The sequence below is a fragment of the Lynx canadensis genome, chromosome D3, assembly GCF_007474595.2.
Source record: "Lynx canadensis isolate LIC74 chromosome D3, mLynCan4.pri.v2, whole genome shotgun sequence".
NCBI classification, from domain to species: Eukaryota; Metazoa; Chordata; class Mammalia; order Carnivora; family Felidae; genus Lynx; species Lynx canadensis.
This window is the reverse complement of record NC_044314.2, coordinates 13,857,918-13,875,467: the sequence shown is the minus strand read 5'-3', so window position 1 is coordinate 13,875,467 and position 17,550 is coordinate 13,857,918. Positions and strand designations below refer to the sequence as shown.

At 38.2% G+C, this 17,550-nt stretch overlaps 1 protein-coding gene across 1 annotated transcript in view; it reads left to right on the top strand.

Moving 5' to 3' along the window:
* Positions 1–17,550, top strand: part of PHLPP1 (PH domain and leucine rich repeat protein phosphatase 1) — a 215,108-nt gene that overhangs the window by 98,333 nt on the left and 99,225 nt on the right. The window contains exons 2-3 of the mRNA XM_030336622.1: positions 7,749–7,945; positions 14,531–14,656. Coding sequence (XP_030192482.1) covers positions 7,749–7,945; positions 14,531–14,656 — 323 coding nt within the window. The remainder of the gene's footprint in view (positions 1–7,748; positions 7,946–14,530; positions 14,657–17,550) is intronic.

The window sequence follows — 17,550 nt, the reverse complement described above, 5'->3', positions numbered from 1 at the left end:
AAGTTATTTGGGATTGGGAAAACAATATAGAGTGCTGGATAAAGTCAGAATGCTATTTGCCTGTGTACAAATGTTAACAAATGTTTTCATCAGAAAAATTAGATGTTTTTTTCCTCTTTCTTTTGCTTGTGTAGTCTATTTTCTTTTAATCATTCTTTAAAAAACAGAGACTTCCCATGTCGTATTCAAATATATCTACTGGTATCAGCAATCTGAAACCTATTTCCATATAGAGAGTGGGTGTGGGTTCATTTTTATTAATAGTATGGTTTACTGTGCTTTTGTTTCTTTCATATGTTCTTAGGATGTCTGTAAAGGTCACTCATTCCTTTGGGGGAAAATATTCAGTAGTGGAAGCATACTTATTCTTGCTCATTTTGCTGATTTTGCTGATTTATAGCTGATTTAGAGTTGCTGCCTAGGAAGAACTGGTAAAATCAGGCTCTTTGATTCAGCAATTTGTACAATGAAAATTTGGAAACAGTCCTCAGTAATGAAATGAGGAAACAAAAGATAATTTATAGCATATCTTGCAAGTCTTTAAGATATAACGACTGACAACTTGGGAAAGTGTGTAGTTGGAAGAGGCAGGATATAAGATGGTGTGTATGTTATAAGTATATAAATGATATGCAGATAAAAAATTGAAAAAATTCACCAAAATTGTTTGTAATACTACGAAGAAAGTAGAATTATGTTTATTTTGTTGTTTTTTACTACCCTTTCTTCTAAATGTTGGATGATTGGGCTGCATTTGAAATAGTAACAGAAAATAAGTGAGGACTTTGTGGATTTTGTGTGTTACTCTGAGAAGGCTTAAAATAAAGCTCATCAGGTTTCCCATAGTTACCTATAGGTAAATTATAGGAATGGGCCAATTATGGGAGGTTTTGCAATTTTTTTTCTTGAGATTCCTAATAAGTTGGAAGGATGGTCATTATTTGAAATGGGTGAGTTTCAGACATTTCTGGGGCGACGTTTGTACAAGATAAGTGTTAAGGTCCATTTTAGAACATCTGAATCTGGACTCAGTGTCTTTAGTGTGAACAACCTTGTAGGGGAAAAGGTAGGTAGCTAACTATTACGTAATGCAGTAGAGAGGAATTAGGAAATTGCTTTCCTCTTGGAATCTTTGTTTTTGTTATAAAACTTAAACGTTACGGACATGTGTTATAAAGTGGAACATCAACCCTAACCCCACCTCCCAGAGAGAACTGCTGGGGATAAGCGTTTTGAATCACATTGGGTCTGAATGTGATGGTGTGGAAATTGTTCTTTGTAACCTTCTCAAGTCATCTCGGCCAAAGTCTGTTCTTACCAGCAAAGGGAACAAATGTGTGGGGTCTTTTTTTTTTTTTTTTACTAGGAAAGTGGGGTAGTGGTGTGGATTATCCCCAAATCATTCATGCTTGAGTTTAGAATTCTTATTTTAGCATTTACTTATGAACGCATGCACGCCTCTTTGGAACTTCACAACCCTCCTAAGAAAAGCCTCTCACAGGGCAAACTTAGCTGGAGTGATGGAGCTGTCTAGCCACATCACCCTGATTTCCACACCCACAGCAGTACGCATCACCTCTGACACAAGTCACAATTTTATCTAAAGGAGGGAGTGAGTATGGTTTTTCTTTTGCGAGCTGTTATGGGTATACTAGACCTTAGGCATTCTCAGACTTAATATTTAATCCTCCCAAGGCTTCCAAAGCCTCATGATAAATAGTAATTTGTAATGATTCTGAGGCCTAAATTTGAATCAAGCATACCATGAGGCCTGTTGCCCGTTGTTTCTGAGAAGTTCAGCTGTTTCTCCTCACTCGTGGTGTTTCATGCTTGAATGCTTGTTGCCTTATGACATTATCCTTTGTGGAGAAGGATGACAAAAATAAAGCCAGCTGGGAAAGCAGGTGATGAAAATTCTCCCGTCTACCAAAATGATGGTTTTTAGCCAGAAAATAGAAGTTGTAGGTAATTTGAGAATGTTGGATGTGGCTGAGGCTTAACAAACCTGTGGACCTGAACAAGTCTACCATGCACCATAATGGAAAGGACAACAAAAAGTTTGTGAAACCGTTACAGTGATTTTTCTAGCCAAGGAAAAAAATCGCTCATCCAATGAGAAAGAAAACTCAGGAGAATGTTGAAAAGGCTCTCAAGGTATGGTCTGATTCTGCACAGAGAGATGAGACTGCCATTTCAGGGAGGGAACAGATGGCAAAGACACTGACCTGACAGGTGAAGGTTGATTTGATGACACTTCTCAAATGCGTTTTCTTTGCCAAATGTGAAGTTAATAAGGGGAGGCTACACCAGCTAACCACGTATGGCTCCTGGAACGGAGCTGAAGACACACATAAAGCAGGGAAGGGTTATGTACTCTGTGAATTCAAGATTGTAATGAAACCCACCTTTGAAGAAAATACCTTCTCTAAATATACATCCCAAGAAGAGACGTGAGCATCAGGTATTCTGACAACAAAGGAGTAATTTTGATGATGGAATGGAGGGAACTTTAAAGATGCCTGAGAGATGAATCAAGTTGCTTGTGAGGACAGGAAGTGAGGGAAGAAAGAGGGACGAGCGGGTATAAAGGCAGCACCTGCCCTCTCATTCATTCCTGGTTGCCTTTGTCATCCTTTCCCCAAATTGATGGACTTGCTTCCTTGGTCAAGGTTTATCAAGCAAATGCTGACGATCACCTGGTTGAAAAAACATTGTTAACCTAATGCTGTAACCCAGTGGGTCTCATGGTGGTCCTAGACCCACAGCATCAGCAGAATATCCCACCCCCACCTAGGATTACTGAATCAGAAACTCTGGGTAATGGAGCCCTGCAATCTGTTTTTAGCAAGCCTTCCAGGTGATTTTGGTGCATGCTGAAGTTTGAGGCCCTCCGCTGTAACTTGTCTTCCTTCATTCAGCATTTTCTTGTGGCATTTGAATTTAGTATCGCTTGTTATGTATTACGTAGAATGTATGTTGTAGTAATCATCTTCATTACTTCGACTTTTTGGATTTTTTTAAGTTCATGGCTAATTTTACTATAGTTTTATTTCGATTTTGCTTTGGTGGATTTTTTCAAAAATTACATCGGCTCTGTGTTTACAGCATCTATAAGAATATGAAGAGGTAGTTCACATTTTCCAGGTGCTGTTTTAATTAGTATTATAAGGGAAATTGTAAGCTCCAGTGGTATTCAAGAATTTAGAGATTAGAGAAAGGTTTAAGGCATGAGATTGCTCAGGGAGAAGGGTCTATGGTAATTTGGGGGCTACAAATAAACCTAATCGAATTGAGTAGCTGTCAGTAAGAAGCAAGATTTATTGGGCAGTTGACTTTATATATTTTGATCTGATACACAAATTAACCCTCCCCAAATCTATTTAGCAGCTGGTTGTCATTTCCATTAGCTAAAAGCAGCTAGTCTTAAATCTGTTTCAAAGCTCCTGCCAGCACGTCTCGCTGAGCCTGTTTAGCCTTTCAGCTGTGAGACCAAATTCCCAGGTGCCAGTTCAGTGCTCAGGTCTCTAGACCTTGTTATGGGTTGTTGAAATCCTTCTGCCAGCTCTTGAAATGACCCTAGGCAAGTAATTTAATTCAGTCTTTCTGTCACTGAAGGTAGTCAAGAAGGATTTAAGGATTTATATGCAATAAGAAACATGCTTTAGAGTTTCGTCAGTCTAAGCTCTAAAGGTAGAGGAGGTCAGGTAAGGGTTGAATGTTTTCACTTATTCCTGACCATTTCCAGCTCTAGGGGCATGGTAAATTCTTCCATTGATTTTTATGCAGTGATCAGGCTCTCTTAGGTTTTGGTGCCGTATCATCACGAATACTTCCGTTCTCTTAAGTTGTGGACGTCGTGATTGCTTTATATACTATTCTTATTCTTGTTTGTTAATATTTCTGATTACAGTAGACCTTTACTATTTGTACAAAGTTCTGTGGATTATTTTAGGGGAAAGTGGGTTATTAAAGTAATGCTATGTTTGGGTAAATAGAACTGACACCGACTTAGTAAAGTTGTATTAGTTATTGCCCCAAAACTTCATGGCTTCAAATACCACACATTTATTCTAGTTTCTTGGAATCAGGAATTCAGGAGCAGCTTAGCTGGGTGGTTGTGGCTCAAGTATCCTGAGGTCCGCCGTCGAGATGATTTGGGGGCAGCAGTTCCGTGGGCTTGCCTGGAGCTGGGGATCTGCTTCCAATATGGCTCAGTCATGCGGCTGGTGAAAAGGGGCCTCACTTCCTTGCTGGCTGTTGGCCGGAAATTTCAGTGCCTCACCTTGTTGGCCTTTTCATAGGGTCTCCAGAGTGTCCTTGTGACAGGGCAGCTGGTTTCTCCAGAGGGAGTGATCCTAGAGAGAGAGCAAGGAGGAGATTATATGCCCTTTACGACCTGGTTTCAGAAGTCGCTTCACGTTTGCCACATTCTCTTTGTTAGAAGCCAGTCACTAAGTACTGTCCACATGCAAGAGGAGTGGAGTTAGGCCTCATCTCTTGAGGGGAAGAGTTTAAAAGAATTTTATGGAGTCTTTTTAAGCCACTGCAATGATAGACGTGGTTATATATTTCGCAAAGGCATGTAATTGGCAACAGCCAAATTTGTACTTATTTCTCTGTTGTTTCAACGGTCTTAGAGTTAAAGCAGGTGTTTCTGTTACTCTGTAGATGTTCCTGAAAATTTTCCTGTTCTCCACAATTGTAAATGAGAAATAAAAGTTTACAGGAAAATGCAGTTGGAAGGGGGTAGGACTCTAAGTTCATGCATCTTTATAACCAAAATACTAACAAAAGTAACGATGGGCCGCAGGAGCTAACCCAGGCAGCCCAGGCAGGCTGGAAGTTGAGTTGCCTTAAGGAATATTAAAAATGCACAGTGACAGAACAGTAGTAATGCTGTCTTGTGGGTGCAGAGACGGTGTATTTACTGTGGGTTTTTCCCTTTGCCGTTGAAAGTTAGAATTCTACCAATCTGGCTCCTTTTGCCTAGAGTAAATCTTTATGAACCAACATAATACAGCATGTTAAAATGACACCAGTCCTCTATTTACAATCGTATGAGCTCATTGGTATTAATGAATCACATACTGTAGCAGAACAGACTGTAGTTTCCCTTAAATGAATAAATACTTTGAATCATTTATTTAGTAAAATTCTCTGCCGATAGACGAAACTGAAGTAGACTGCAGCAAACATTGCTGTGGTCAGGTCTCTATCTCAGCTTGAAATACTTGCTTTTGCTGTCTATCTTTCCTCCTGCGTCATGTAAGAAATGCCTTAAACCTGCAGGGAATTAGAGTAACATTTCTAAAGTAAAAGTTTTCACGACCGATCCAACTTTGAATTGGCAGGCATTGGTCACTTGGTGTTGTCAACATTTATTGGAGCATGGGACAGTTGGAATTCCTCCGAAATGAGAAGTTTGAGAGTTGGCAGGGAGAGAGAAAATAATTCCTATGTCATAGAATAAAGAAGTCTGACGCAAAGGAGGGTGCACGCGGCTGATTGCCTAGGTGTAGAGTCTTATTCATCTCCATATTCCCCGGAGCCCTGTTTGGTACACAGCAAGTCCCGAGGGCGTGTGTGATCTGGAACACCCAGGGAGGGAGCAGACAACAAGGATATTGAAATTCACTCAGAACAAGACAAGGAGGGGTTTGATTCAGGCTGGGATGTTTAGGGCTTTCCAAGGACAGACTGATCTTACCATTAGGCTCCAAGACTATTCAGGCACTTTGGGAATTTTTCTAACTAGAGAATAAAAAGCCTATCTCTGTTGATGTGTCCATACTCTCTCTCTCTCTCTCTTTATATCTATCTATCTATCTATCTATCTCTCTGGGATATATAGTCCACTCTATCTGGTGATTTGTTCTGGGACTTTCTGTAGGATTTTTGTGGCGTTGGGAGAATTGAAGGGCTGTCTTTATGTACCCCTGTTGTCTTTTTCATTAATCTCTACTCACAGATCTACATAAATGTGACAGGTTAACATGTGTCCTCGAAGCCATTCTCAGATGGGGCTAAATAAAATGTCTCCTTTGCATTCTTTAGTCTGTATGTAGGCTTGTGTGTGTGTGTGTGTGCCCATGCACACACACGTATGCATATTTAGATCAGATCTCTCGTTCGCCTGTGTTACTTTATTACATTTGTGGAGATTGGAGTTTCGAAATCTAGTAATCTTGCGCTGCTTTCCGACAGGAAATGTCTGTCATGTAGAAAGGAGCTCTTAGCCTGGGAGTCTGAGCGTTTTCTTTCTGGGTGTAAATGAACTAGTACAGAAGGGGACAAGCGACTGACTGTGGTCTGATCCATCATTGGCAGCCTTTGGCAAGTCGTGTCTGATGTGAAGTCTCCTGGGCTTCCTATCTCTTTGTGGGGCATTAGCATCTGGTGACTGAACAATTCAGCGGGGTCCTCAGCTCCCTTGCGGGTGGCAGCTGTGTAGTTGTTTGCTGGGCACCAAGTTTAAATAGCTGAACCACTGTTACACTCCATGCTGGCCCGGCCCCAGCAAAATTATGTAGTGTGCAGTATCTATTTTATAAAACATTCTGATGTACCGGGAGAAAGAGGAAGTGAAATTCAAACCTGCTGGTTTTGTTATTTCTGCCCAAAGATATGTATTGGGATGGTTCCAACACGCTGGATCTCTTGAGATCTATTTTTGGCGCTGGTGCTCTTTTCGTTTCCTTCTCCAGTAGGTATTAGACATCTACCAAAACTACTTGGTATTTATGTTAGTACTTAATATTCATAAGAATATAATGTCTCTTGAATATGTTTCTTCTGCTAGCCTTTGGCAACTAGGCAAATTTCCAAGTAAAAGAACACTTCTGGCTTGGGTCCTATGCGAGGACACGTGTCTCTCATTAATTTATTTCTGAGAGTGGGTTTCGGTCCTCTTTGATACTATACATTCAATGTCTACAACTGGCAATGTTTTTCTCCTTGTTTATAACGCCATGACACGTGAGTCACAGGAATTCTCCCATCTAGTTGATGGGACTTGTGTGCAAGTCATTCTGCCAGATTCATTTCCAGCTTGGAAACAAAGACTCTTAAGATCTTTCCCAGGGCCCTCTTTGTCTCTGAGGCTCAGTGCATCTCCCTGTGTCTCTGTCTTCCTGAGGCACAAGAGGCACCACTCACCAACCTTCATAGAACTGGCATTAAGTCTGTCTTTGAGGACTTAACCATTGCCACCAAGTAGTATTTTCTTATTAGAAAAGTTACTTATTTTCCATCTCCTTAATAGTACGTGTACATTGAGTCAGTGTAGAAGGAAGAATGTCATCAGTTAATTTCATTACAACAGATTAGTTTCATTAAATGCCAAATCTTGAAGGTTGTTTTCCTATCTTGGTCTGTAATGTTTTCTTCCAAGTGTACTGAAATTAACTCGAGCCATTTATAAAAATCTTGAAGTCATCCCTTTTTTAAATGTAAACAAAAATGGTGGAGGATATAGAAGAAAATAACACTTGGGTTATAACAGAGGAGTTAAAATGGTCGTTTCCTTGGGTTTTAAGGAAAAAGCTCTTCTTCGCCCAAAATTAAAATGCACGTGTGGAGTAGATGTGGTAGTTCTTACCATAATTGTATTACTGCACATTTCAGAATCTCTCGATTATAAATTAGGTCATTGCCCATAATTATTCTCTGTGGTCCAGGTGGTTTATCTGGTATGCCAACGAGTTGAAAACTCACTTCTTTGGACTCAGATGTTTGCGTGTTTGTTTCAGGAAAACCCCACAGCACTGGTGGCTCTGAACGGATTCAGCTCTCAGGAATGTATAACGTCCGTAAAGGCAAAATGCAGTTGCCGGTGAACCGATGGGCCAGACGCCAAGTCATCCTGTGTGGGACCTGCCTGATGGTGTCATCTGTGAAAGACAGCTGGGCCGGAAAGATGCATGTTCTGCCTCTCATTGGTGGAAAAGTAAGTTCAAAATGAACAAAATGCTAACGGGTTCCCCAGTGTTATTAAGCTCACTTTGGGCCATTTCTGTAATACGGGGTCCATGGTTTTCACTCATCTGAGGTCTTATTCAGTTCCTGTTTTGCTCCACCAGTGGGCATTGTTGGATGGTGGAGTTGTGGAAAATGGCCATGCATCGGCTCACGCGAGGCCCTGGTGACGATCACTTTATTGGTACATGCATCTTATTTACAGACCTGAAACAGAGCAACTAAAAGTCAGTGTTATATTTTAGGCTACAGATGATAAGTTATTATTTATTAGCAGACATCTCTTGATATCTTGAGTGTATCTTGTGTAGGATAGAATAATGATCCTTAAGTCCAGGGCTTAAGGATCATTCAAGCATTCTTACCAAAGGTTAGACTCTTTCTCTCTTGCATGAATCTTTGATCCAACTTTGCCCTACTTCTCTGTTTATTTTTGTTTAGTGACCAGTGAAGTTAGCATTTTTTAGTTTATCAGTTTAGCCATTCATAATTTTTGAAATTGAAATGTTACCTTGTTTCAGAGAAGAGCTGTGATATGGCTGATAGTTATTCCCAACATTGCTAGCTGCTTTTCTTTGGGCATGTTAATTATTTTATTCCTATCATTTATGAAATAGAACCAAATTGCTTGGGAAAATGTTACATTCTTTTTTTTGCCATGTCAATTTATTAATTCCCAAGTGTTGGTAGATGTATCATTACCATAATTATATGTTAGTATTTCCTGATTTTTAAATGATAGGATAATCTTTTAATAAATGGGAAGGCAAATTTGGATGAAGAAAAGGGTGTGTGAAAACTGGGGGCATATTAAGCAAATATTTTCTTTACTGTTTTCTTCCCTGAATGGGCATGGGAAAGACGGCAGAACGTGGAGGATATAAATAGAGGGGAAAATAAAACACCACTTTTGTTAAAGTGAACTTTTTAAAATTGGCAAATATTTGATCTGTTTATTCCAGGGATTAGGAATGAATTAGGTAAAATCAGATGTGTGCAGTAGTAAATGCCGTTATTATTCACTTGCTATGTAGCAAATTCATTCTTCATTCATAATTTAAAGTAGTCTCTCCTTATGTAAATAGCCCATGTCAGTTCCCTACCTGCCCCTCTGCTATTAGACAGTCTAATCCTAAGAAGACTAATACTTGATCATTTAAAAAAGATTCTGGCCAGGCTGCAAGGTACATTTAGATCTATTTCATCTATTTTGAAGCCATTACTTAACTTTTGTCTGAGCGTTGAAGAATTACTGGTGTCTTATTACTGAAGATTTTGTCCTTTGGATTGAATTCTGAAAAATTGGTCATCATTACTACTCCAATAGGTCATCATTAAAAATGCATATTAGATGTTTGATGCCCTGTTAGGTCAACAGTCTATTTCTTCTCTGTGATGTTAGGTGTTTGCTTAGGCAAATTTAATATAACTATTTATTAAATAACCTCTGTGGGGAAGCCACTTTGCTTGGTGCCCCAGAAATACCAAGATGGATAAGTCATCATCCCTGCCTTTGAATTGCTTATAATTTACTATCCGGAGATGAAGGATGGACACAATAAAATCTGCTCTAAGGGAGATGCAAAAAAGTAGTGCAGAGAGATTACATTTTGTTCTGGGGGAATCGGGGAATTCTGTGATGAAGGAGGTAGCAATTATGGTGGAACTTGAAGGGTGAAAAATCTTTTGACATATGAAGGAGATGGCCAGAAAGATTATTGTGCTCAGAGAAGCTGAGGCAGGAAAGTAGTGGAATGTTCAGATAAGGTTCAGAAGATCAAGTTATAATTAGCATTTTCATTCAGGGCTAGAGACTTGTCTTGTTTCCCAGGCCTATTATTGGATGGACTTCTACCATTGAATGAATTGAAATGGCTTCCTTTTCTCACAGACAAACCTTGTAAAACCTGTTTTGTACTATGCCTTTAAAAATAATTGAGTATGTCGAAAAACAGTCTTTTAAAACCTGTTGACCGAGTTAGGGAAAAATAACTCACTCTTTGCCGTCTGAGTTTTCATTAATGTGTATCTGTTCCTTTTTTCATTCTGCTCATTCTGTTGAAGGAAAAGCTAAGAGTAAATGGAAGGTTTTTGGTTTTGTTTTTAAAATATTTATGAAGCAGAGCTAGAAATGAAGTGTGAGATAGATTGGCCATAACCTAGCAATAATTGCTGATAAATCAAACACAACACTACTTGAGCATGATCATTAATTCACATTTTCAAATGTCGAATTCCAAATATAAAGCTAAATGAAGCACTCTTAAAATTTCATTGTTGGGGAAAATTATTTAATAGATAAGCTTCTATTCATTGTGCAAGTATTACATTATATTTAATTTATCCTGTAGAATTTAACATCGGTTTTTAGATGTAACATTTTAATATTTTACTTAATATTTGTTAAATTATGATGCATAATAAATTGAATAACTATTTACCTACTGCTATTCAGTTTAGGAATCACAGCCATATAAACGCCAATGTTTTCTACCTGTGTTCTCTTTACATCTGTCCCACTGGTATCCCCCAACCCCAAAGGTTTCCACCCATTGTCCTAGAATATGTATTCACCATTTTCTTTTTTAAAATAAGTTTTATGATGTAACTATGTTTTGCTTGTTTTTGATCTGAATAAAATTGGTATCATACCATGTGTGGGCTTCTGTGATTGAATTTTTTCACTCAGTATTATGCTTCATAATAAGATTCTATGTTGCTTTCTGTATGTGGTTTTCATTTCTGTATAACGTTTCCCTCTGTAAGTGTTCTAAATTCTCATAATTTCTTAAGTAATTTTCCTGTTGGACATTGGGTTGCTTCTAGTTTTTTGTCATTATAAATGATTCTGCCAAAATGGGCTTATGTTGATATGCCTCCTGGTACACAAGTAGTTTTTCTAGGACAGTAGTTCTCAGAGGTACTGTGCCCAAAGGGGACATTGGATAATATGTGCAAGTGTTTTGATTGTGAAGTGATTGAACAGTCAACGTATCAGTTGATGTAAGCTAAATTATGCTATGGTGACAAATCCCCCCCAGATGTCAGTGACTTAAATTTTCTCATTCCACTAAATGTCCACTGTAGATTGGTAGAGATTTCTTTTTTCACATAACTGTACAGGGACCCAGCCTGCTCTGCTCCCTTATAACATTTGGAACATGCAACCTTCCTTTGGTGCTTAAGCAAGGGAAGAGGTAACTGGAGAGTCATAAACTGGCTTTTGTATATTTGGATGCAGAAGTGACACGTGCCACTTCTGCTCGTGGCTTATTGGCCAGAACTAGTCACATGACTTCACCTTGATTGCAGAAAGTCTGGGAAACATGGAAAGTAGAGTGTTTGGTTAATACCAATATATTTGGTGCAAGGGGACACTATCGGCCTTTACAGGGCAGGGGCTCAGTGAAAAAAAAGTCACATGAAATATTAGACAGTCCTGCCCAATGTACAATGAACTGTTTAATTCAAAATCCTTAAAATAAATTACTTCCTTGAGAAATACTGCTCTTAGATACACATTTAGGGGTGCAGTTACTGGACTATAGGGCATATGCACATGCTACAAGATGATGTCAAATTGCTTTCCAAAGTTGTTGTACCATTTTACACTCACATCAGTGTACAAGTGTTCCTGTTTCTCTGCATCTTCACCAAACTTTATGGAGGTATAATCGACAGACATTAAACTGCACATTTTGATGATAATTTGGTAACAGTATAGCTAGCTAAACACACCCATTCAACCATCACCACAGTGAATAAGAATGATCATATCACCCCTGAAAGTTTCCTTGTGCTCCTTTTATCCCCCTTCCTTCCACTCTTTTCCTCATCCTCCAGAAATCACTGGTCTAATTTCTGTCTATATTGATTAGCTTAAATCGCATTAAAAAATATTTTGTCTTTAGTGTATAGAAATACAGCTGACTTTTGAGTATTGATTTTATATTCAGCCACTTGGCTAAATTTTCTTATTTATTCTAATATACTGTCTATAGAATCTTTGGAGTGTACTATGTAGCTAATCATGTAATATTAAAATAATGACAATTTTTTTCTTCTTTAATACATATTTGTGTCTTACTGTAATGGCCAGGACTCTAGTATAGTATTGAGTAGAAACAGTAGATACTTGTCTTCTCAGTGATCTTAAAGAGAGTGGTATATCATCATTAACACTGAAGTTTGCCTTAGATGTTTGATAAATACACTTTGTCAGCTTGAGTTGTTATTTGTGTTCTTAGTTTGCTGGGAGTTTTTATCATGAATGATGAATGGGTGGTGAATGTTACCAAATGCTTTTTCTGCAGCTGTGGGGATGATCATATGGTCTTCTTCTTCTCCTCCTCCTCCTCCTCCTCCTCCTCCTCCTCCTTTTTTTAATGTTTATTTATTTTATTTTTGAGAGAGACAGAGACAGGATGCTAGTGGGTTAGGGGCAGAGAGAGAGGGAGACACAGAGTCCAAAGCTGGCTCTAGGCTCCGAGCTGTCAGCACAGAGCCCAACACGGGGCTCGAACCCACGAGCTGTGAGATCATGATCTGAGCCAAAGTCGGACACTTAACCAACTGAGCCACCCAGGCGCCCCTGGTTTTCTTCTTTAATTTGTTAATGTGATTAACAATTTTATAGTTCCAGTAATGTTAAATCATCTTGCCTTTCCTGAGGTAAATCCAATTTGTTTTTGATATAGTTTTTTTCCTTCTGTATTTCTGGATTGTGGTGCAACATTTTGTTCAAGATAAGTGTTCATAACTGAGACTCGCCTATAATTTTTTTTTTCTGTTACTACTCTGATCTGTTTTTGGTTATAGAATAATTTGTGGTATTTTTCTTCATTTTTTGTTGGGTGGATGAGTTTGCACAAGTTTGGAATGTTCTCTTTCTTGGAACTTTGATAGAATTCATCTATAAAATGATATGGGCCTGATATTTCTTGAGAAAAAGTTTTATTCAGTTTCTTAAATGATTATAGGACTATGTAGGCCTTCGGTTTTTTTTTTCTTTCTTGATTTAGTGTTAGTAAAATATATTTTTCTGAGATTTTGCCACAGAATTGTTTATAATGTTCTTTTTAATCTCTGCTTAATCTGTAGGCCTATCTCTCTTTTCATTATTAATATTATTTATGTCTGTCTTCAGCTGATATCATGAACTAATATCTGTTGACATTTACTTTGTTATTAGCCTTTTCAAAGAACCAGTATTTTGTTAATGTTCATGTTCTCTGTTGTATATTTGGTTTTCATGACATTAATTTCTGCTTTTTGATGTCACCTTTATTCTGGCTTGAATTTATTCAGTTTTTGGTTTGGTATTTTTCCCCCTAAGTTCTTGAGACATGTATCAATCAAAATAATTTTCTGCCTTCTTTTCTAATGTGAGTATTTAAAATTATAAATGTTCCCCTATGTACTGCTTTTGTTGCATTCCATAAATTTTGATATGTATTTTTTTAATGGTTCAGTTCTAAGACTATCTAAATTTCTATTATTTTTCTTTTTCTTTTTATTTTTTTACTTAGTTGTTTGGAAATGTGTTACTAGTTTTCTAAGTACACTTGGATTTTATTTTATTTTTTTTAATTTTTTTTTAATGTCTTTATTTATTTTTGAGACAGAGAAAGACAGAGCATGAGGAGGGGAGGGGCAGAGAGAGAGGGAGACACAGAATCCAAAGCAGGCTCCAGGCTCTGAGCTGTCAGCACAGAGCCCGACGCGGGGCTCGAACTCACAGACTGTGAGATCATGACCTGAGCTGAAGTCGGACGCTTAACCGACTGAGCCACCCAGGCACCCCAGTACACTTGGATTTTAAATGGAATTTTTATTATTGACATCTAACTTTTAATTGCCTTTTGGTCCCAGAACATAGTCTGTGATACTGATCTTTTTGAAAATTCTTTACTCTTTATGACTTGTGATCAGTTTTGTAACTGCAGCATAGGAGCTTGTGGAATACCATGTTACTTTATTGTCTGGACTTTTCCTGCTTAGGAAGCATTTACTGGGAGTGGAAATTTGATTTGACTGTATCGCTGCCTTATTAGGACTTGAAAGTTCTTATGGTAGAGTTTTCTTTCATGTTAAACTCAATTTCACGTTAAATTTTTAAAAACTTATTTAACACGCTTGAAGACCTCTTTTTAAAAAAGGTTGTAATGCAGACTAATACAAAAGTCGCTCAAAGTAAAAATCCTTCTGCAGTAAAAATCCTTAAGTCTTAAGTAAAACTCCTCCCAAAGGAAGGAAGAACCCCAGCAGCCTATTGTGAGGATATAGAAAGATAAGAAAGGGCGTCTGTTCCAATCTAAACAGGAAGAAGAGAATTTCACTACTGTGGGGAAATCTAAAGAAGATAAAACTCCCCATTTTCGATTTCCTTGTAATTCAAGTTGGTTAGTCAGACTCAGGAACTTACGTGTTTTAAGTATTAAGAGGAACATATATAGGGAAAGATGCAAATCTGTGTAGGCTCACTGACCTAAGGTATGGTTAATGAACTATGTAAATGGTCTGCTTTCCTGATGTGTTTTTGTCTCTGTTTTTATAGGTAGAAGAAGTGAAAAAGCACCAGCACTGTTTAGCATTTAGCTCCTCTGGACCCCAAAGCCAGACTTACTACATTTGTTTTGATACATTCACAGAGTATTTAAGGTGGCTTCGACAAGTCTCCAAGGTAAGTGCTTACCCAAGAATATTTTTCAGCTTCTAGCTGGCTAGAGTTGCTTTCTGTTTTACCCAGTTCCAGAATATGGTATTATACTTAATAATTTTTTTAGTTTTCTGAAAGCTCATTTTGGCTGAAAAGTAGCCAACTGAAAAATTTTTAAATTGTGCTTCATTTGCTGGGTTCTGTTTATCCCTAAAAAAAAAAAAAAGAACTCAGTGGGTAGACTGGCACTACTATCTTAATGTTATAGATAAAGAACGTAGACTAAGAATATTTAAGGGACTGGCCCAGGGTCGGACAACTGCAAAACCACAAAATACCCAGAGAAGTGTTACAAATTTCCCCTCTTCCTCTATTTTTTCATTTAAGTGGTTTAATCTGTGCCACTCCCTTTCACCTGTCCAACTTCTGCCTTTCAAATGGCTTAATTTCTTTTTACATAGTCATTTTCTTGACTGTTTAATAGTCTCCTACTTAAATGAGATCACCATGACCTATGAAACAGTATACGTGTGTGTGTGTGTGTGTGTGTGTGTGTGTGTGTGTGTGTGTGTGTAATGGAAACCAGAATAAATGCTGGTATTTCAGGTACTCTGTGTGAAGATGATTTTACATCACATTTATAGAATTATGTGTAAAATGGGTGGGTTGCAGTACTTTGTGCCTTGGTTTTGGGTGTGTTTATGAAATGATGAAACCTCTCTTGGGTGTAGAAACATTACACTGGAATTTGCTTTCATATTTTTTAATTTATAATCCAGTTTGCTATCCAAGTTCAGTGTGATCCCAACTGCTGTATGATGTAATTGTTTATCAAGTGAATGAATAGGGAATAACTTTGTCAACAGTTAACAGAAAATTCGAGAATAATGTCTAGAAAGACTTCTTGAAATACTGGCTACATGTGAATTGTCAAGTAAAAGCTATGTTCTCTGATGACGCAATGCACTTAAGAACATTAGTGCTTCCTCCTTTTAGAGAAGAAGCAATGGGCAGAATGTAGATTGATAGGGACTCAGAAGATTCTCCCAACCTGGTTGGCCAGTGGAGGTTCTAATTGCATAGGGCAGCGTCCTGCTAGAGAAAATGGGAGGGATGACGCTTCTTTCGGCATGCCTGTAGAATTAATGTGCTACTAGAGGCAATGAATACATCTGCATGGTCGTTTTAAAATTACTTTTGTGGTTGCAAATGTGAGGAGACAAATATTAAATAATACTGTGCTTTTATATTTAAATGGTTACACGGGTTCAAAGCAGTAAGTCAACGGCCTACACTCTGTTTTATTCGGAATAAAATGCCAAACTGTGGTCAAAATACATTGAATTTTTTTTCTGTATGGAGATGTTGATTGATTGACGTGTTTATTTTAAATGTTTATTTTTGAGAGAGAGCCCATGTGCACGCGTGGGGGAGGGGCGGCGTGGAGACAGGGGGTCGAGAGCAGGCTCTGTGCTGGCAGCAGTGAGCGAGATGTGGGGCTTGAACTCGTGAACTGTGAGATCGTGACCTGAGCCACCCAGGCACCCTGAGATGTTAATTTTTTCAAATAAACTTTTTATTTTGGAATAATTTTCTGTTTAGCGAAAAGTTATACAGATAGTACAGGGAGTTTCCATGTAGCCCCACCCAGTTTCCCAGAGATCTTACGTTACCATGACAGAGTTGTCAAAACTAAGAAACCAACATTAACACGTTACTCTGATCTAAACTTCAAAATTTATTTGGATTTTACTGGCTCGTTCATTAGTGTTTTTTACTAGCATTTTTCATTCTCCTGTCCCAGGATTTAGTCCAGAGTACCACATTTCATTTGATTGTCATGTCTCCTTTTTCTCCTCTGGTCTGTGGCAGTTTTTCAGTCTTTCTGTGGTTCATATGACCTTGACACTTTTGAAGAGTGTTGGTCAGGTATTTCCTATAATGTCCTATGTGGAGATGCTTTGACCTTTTAAACCAAATGCAGTGTCATAGTCAGCTGCTTTACATTCTTTTTGGAACAAGTCAGAGGTATAAATTCTTAAACATGGATAAGGATGTGAGTAAACAGGTAAATTATCAAGGTTACCAATGACAATTGTTTTGATTAAAACAATAATAACAAAAAGATTAATAGGTATTGAGTTTAATAGTCTTGTATATTAAACATCCACCCAACTGATAAGTCACTGTTCTAAAGATAGCCAGCATTTATGAAGCACCTTCTGTATGTCAAGTATGTGTTTTATGCACTGGGATATATAGCAAAGAACAAGTCTAATTCCTCTCTCTCGGTAGCACTTACATTGGGGAAACATGATAAATAAGCAAACAGACGAGAAAGAAAACATCAAATAATCACAGAGCTATAATACAAGTTATAGTGACAAAGAATGATGGAGGAAGAATAACTTTTTTTTAATGTTTATTTATTTATTTTGAGAGTGTGTGCACATGAGCAGGAGAGGGGTAGAGAGAGAGGGAGAGAGAGAATCCTGACCAGGCTCCATGCTGTTAACTCAGAGCCCCACGCGGGGCGTGATCCCATGAACTGTGAGATCATGACCTGAGCTGAAATCAAGAGTCGGACTCTTACTGACTGAGCCTCCAAGGGGCCCCTAAACTGGAACTTCAATGAAAAGAAGTATCCAATTATTTGAAGACCTGGTGGGAGGAGCTTTCCAGGTAGTTGGAAAAGATGGTGTGAAAGTCCTAAGACTTGAAAAAGGGACATGAAGTCAGGGAAGGCAGGGATTTTAGGTTACAAAACAGGGTAAAGACTCTGGATTGTATGATTGGCATAATGGCAAGCCATTTGAAAGACTTCTCTTTCAGAAAGTTACATAATCTGACACTGGCTGCTGTGTAGTGAATGGATTATGGAGGACAAGAAGAGAAGCAAGGGGTGGGGTCTGACTGGC